Source organism: Arachis duranensis, chromosome 10 (assembly GCF_000817695.3).
Source record: "Arachis duranensis cultivar V14167 chromosome 10, aradu.V14167.gnm2.J7QH, whole genome shotgun sequence".
NCBI classification, from domain to species: domain Eukaryota; kingdom Viridiplantae; phylum Streptophyta; class Magnoliopsida; order Fabales; family Fabaceae; genus Arachis; species Arachis duranensis.
The window spans coordinates 80,559,245-80,563,938 of NC_029781.3; the positions used below are offsets into that span (position 1 = coordinate 80,559,245).

Consider the following 4,694-nt stretch of genomic DNA (forward strand, 5'->3'; position numbering starts at 1 on the left):
AATGAAGGAGAGATTCATGAGTTTGTTTGCATCTATGATAGATATCAGATGTTATAAGACCACGATGAAACCTGAATTCAGTTACCTAAACCCCATTATGAAGACAAAGTCAAATAAAAAAACATGTAATTATCCGGCACTTGCAGCCTTCAAATCCAATAGTTGAGTAGAAATTGAAAGCAGATGCACTCCAAACGCAAACCCGGTATTTCCCTAATCTCATGAAGAATCAAGCTTCCACTTATCAAACCTAAAGAATTTGGTTGATGACCCAATACACTAAGAGAATCCATTCTTTAAAGCAACAAAGAATTTCCATATGCTCTTTCAAATATGAGATGCTGAAGCCAAAAGGATCCATCAAAGACTCCTTTTTGTCGTAGGTATTTTGCCTTCGTGAGACCCATCCAAGGCTTATCTTTACGGTGCAAAAATTGTCAAACCAATTTACCAAGGAGATATTGGCGTAAAGCAGGGTCTTTGATTTCCAAACCACCATACTTATTCGAAGCCACTGCTTTCTTCCATCTGACAACATTAAGACTTCTGCCATCTGGGAATGAATGTGATAGGAAATGATAAGATGGGGATGAATGTCGCAACCAAATTAATTAAACAAAGTCTTCCAGCTTTATTCAAAAGTCTCTCTTTCCAATTTTCTATTCTTCCTCTCACTTTTTATTCTATTAGTCTGAGAATAACTGATATTCACCCAAGCAGTTAACCTCAACCTTTTTGATGGTGCTAAAGAGATTCTTGTAAAAAGATAGTGTGCCTCTTATTGTGATATCTGTGGAACAGTAGACCAGAAACCATCCCTCACATAGAGCCCATGAATTTTGTATTTCTATCCCCATATTTAATTTATTGTTGCATTGACTTCTGATACCAAAAGAGCTCCTCTTGCATCAAAATACCATTATAATCATCCTTTAGTTCAGCTTCTTTGACCCAAAGAAAAAAGACATCTACTACCTCCAATCTCTACTAAATCATGTTAATTTATTCTCAAGTTTCCGCTTCCTGATAAAAATATTTCCAAACACTTTTGAGTTAAATTCCAAATAATCCCTCTTGACTCTTGAGCACCCTCAGTCTGTCAATAATTCCCCTAGAATCATGATTCCAAGCTTTGTGAACAACATATTTGTAGGATGGATGGGTTGCCCACGTTAAAGACATAGTATGCTTATTTTAAATTATTTATTATGCCCATTTATCATTTTCTTTGTTTTTGAAAATACAGAAATTTCTGAAAAAATACAAAAAAATTGACAATTTATATTTTTATGTTTCTCATCTTTTTGTCTTTTATTTCTTTTTTTTTTTGTTTCTATAAAAAAGAGAAGAAATAAATGCTGAAAAGCACAAAAAAAGATAAAACAAAACATAAACGAAAAATGCATATAACTGATTTTTTGGAGAAACGTTTTTTTGTAAAGAATAATGCTTGTTAAAGAATGAAGATTATAATTAATTTTTGAGAAAAATAACATTGTATATGATGTCTTTAATTTCTTTTGTTTTCTTTTTCTATTGTAAAGAGTACAATCTTAACTATTCACCTAACTTTCCTATTCACATAGCATTATTCTTTTTTTGGATGTATTTTTTTTAGGTTTTTGGGATAATTGATTGAACAATAAATAAATGGTTTAGCATAGCACTATTTCCATTTTCGGTGTGATTATGTTTCTCATGTTTATTACCTCTTTTCAGTGATAGGGTACTAGCTTCAAATTGGACTCTCTTATTATAACGAATCAGAATCACTATCTATTGTTCAAGTAAATTAGAGAATGGATATCTTTATTCTTTAAGTTTGATACTGATTAAAATATTTTTAAACAAAAATTGTGACACGTCTTGTTGAATACAGATGGAACGGAGTATGGAGTTATATTTCCCCAATAATAATCCGCAGATTTTAACAAGACACCTTAAACCTATACTCTGCTTACTCCTTGCCAAAAGCCAAAGGCTCCAACAGTAGATACTAGATAGTAAAAAATAATCTACTTTTTACCTTGAACTGAAATATAGCATTATACGGAGTCACGGCCAGTATACAATCAGCCAGCAAAACAACAAAATAATTTGAAAATAAAAATCCTTGTTGTAAAATAAATAAAAGATATATTAAATATAAAGATGTATTAATATAAGACTCTAGTATTAAAATAATTAGCTCAATAATGATTTATATATATATAATAATATTATATGTTGTAATGTGTATATATATATAAAGATAGAAAGAAGTATTAAAAGTAAAAAGAGAGAGAATTGCATTTGTTTATAATAAGAGAAAGAAAGAGAACATTTTATATTGCTTTGTAGTGTAAGAAAGAAAGGAGAGAGTATTTGTTTATTATTGTTGTGTAAAAAGGTCTCGTACCATACCCCTATTTATACATGCATGGGGTCTTTAAATATTCATTCTCTTTTTGAAAATATGAGTTTTACATGGGAATGGGCATCCACGTTGCTCGTTCTTATGACAGCACTCCCAGTGGATGCCCATTTAGGATTATTGCCTCATTAAAACTTTACTAAAGGAAAACCTTGTGGGAAAAACCTTAATGAAGAAAAAAGAGTACAATATTCTTTGTGATGAGGACTGCCTCATTAAAAACCTTGTCAAGAAAAATCCAATGGGAAAAAAAATGACCAAGGAAAAAAGAGTACAGTCTCCCCCTCTTGCTGACATTATTTAATGTCTCGAAATCGGCGCATCCCAATCTCATGTACTAATCTTTCAAAGGAGGATTTTGGGAGTGACTTTGTAAATAAATCTGCCAGATTGTCACTTGAGCAAATCTATTGGACATCAATTGTCCCTTGATTTTGAAGATCATGAGTGAAGAAGAATTTGGGAGAAATATGCTTTGTTCTATCACTTTTAATGTATCCACCTTTAAGTTGAGCAATGCATGTTATATTATCTTCAAACAGGACAGTTGGAGCTATCTTATGATCAATCAGTCCACATGATGATAGAATATATTGAATCAGACTCCTCAGCCAAAAACACTCGCGACTAGCTTCATGAATCGCCAGTATTTCAGCATGATTAAAGGAGGTTGCTGCTATCGTTTGTTTCGTGGATCTCCATGATATAGCTGTACCACCATATGTAAACAGGTATCCTGTTTGAGATCTCCCTTTATGTGGATTAGACAAGTATCCGGCATCTACATAGCCAACTAGTTGTGACTTGGATCCGTAGGGATAAAATAATCCCATATCAATCGTTCCATGAAGATATCAAAAGATTTGCTTGATTCTATTCCATATTAAACTATTCCATCATTGATCTATTAATATACGACTCTAGCATTAAAATAATTAAATATAAAGATGTATTAATATACGACTCTAGCATTAAAATAATTAGCTCAATAATGATTTGTATATATATAATAATATTATATGTTGTAATGTGTATATATATATAAAGATAGAAAAGAGTATAAAAAGTAAAGAGAGAGAGAATTGCATAAATATATATATAAAGATAGAAAGAAGTATTAAAAGTAAAAAGAAAGAAAATTGCATTTGTTTATAGTAAGAGAAAGAAAGAGAACATTTTATATTGCTTTGTAGTGTAAGAAAGAAAAGAGAGAGTATTTATTTATTATTGTTGTGTAAAAAGATCTCGTACCATACCCCTATTTATACATGCATGGGGTCTTTATTTTCAACATGCATTTAATATTCATTCTCTCTTTAAAAATATGAGTTTTACATAGGAATGGGCATCCACATTGCTCGTTCTTATCACAACAATCCTGAGTTTGTTAAGAATTAAGTTGAATTGTTAGAACACTGCTAAATTGCCAAGCAGACTAAGCGTATCAGAAAATTGGTAATTGGTAATTACAGAGTCAATAAAGAAAAGGAATGTACAAAATAACTGTTTCCTACAAAAATTCTATACTGACATTAAACTATTAAAGTATGATTTCGTATTCATTCATGTAATTTCCAGTTTGCTTCTAGAACCACAAATACACTCGGGGTATGGATTTTCATAAAAGGACTCTTCAGTCCTAAAACGTGCTCGTCCCTTAATTCCTGCCGGGGAACCTAACCTTCTCCTTGGAGCTCCTTGCCTGCACATGATTTCATGACAAATAAGAACAAGTGATATAAAAGACTGAATGGAAAGAAAAATAATCAGTTATCTTGTGGAAATATCTCTAAATTAAGGAAATATTAATTGAAACCAGTTTTGAATTCTAACTATCATGCCGTTAAAGGTCCAAAGTCGGGTAGAAAGTCACCTGTTCTTGTGCATCTGCTGCACAAGATGTGCTAATTCTGCTCCTTCTTTTAGCTCTCCAGTCTCCAGCTTATCAAAAATTTCAACGAGTCCTTTCCTGATTATTTTTTAAAAAGAAGAAAAAAGGGAAAGTTACCAATAGAGAACAAGAAAATCACTAGTGTGAAAGCCTTTCCCTTCACACAAGCAAGCAAAATCCAAATAGAAGGCAAGCTGAACTTTCACAGCCAATATATATATGTCAAATAATTAGAATGAACCCAAACAAACAGAACAGCAGAAGAGATTATAAGAATTCAGGTCATGCAATCAATAAAGAGAGGAAGCAGGTCCATTTTATTGAGCCCAAGAAGAACTTGTTACAATTATAACTTCTCAAATCCATACCTGTCTGGATTGATTGTCTTCC

The 4,694-nt window shown here is 32.0% G+C and overlaps 1 protein-coding gene across 1 annotated transcript in view; it reads right to left on the reverse strand.

The window, feature by feature from the left end:
- Positions 1 to 3,657: 3,657 nt before the first annotated feature.
- Positions 3,658 to 4,694, reverse strand: part of LOC107470419 (O-fucosyltransferase 38) — a gene marked incomplete in the record, with an annotated part of 5,064 nt that continues 4,027 nt past the window's right edge. The window contains 3 exon segments of the mRNA XM_016089820.3: positions 3,658 to 4,115; positions 4,287 to 4,382; positions 4,673 to 4,694. Of these exon segments, the coding sequence (XP_015945306.1) occupies positions 3,977 to 4,115; positions 4,287 to 4,382; positions 4,673 to 4,694 (257 nt within the window).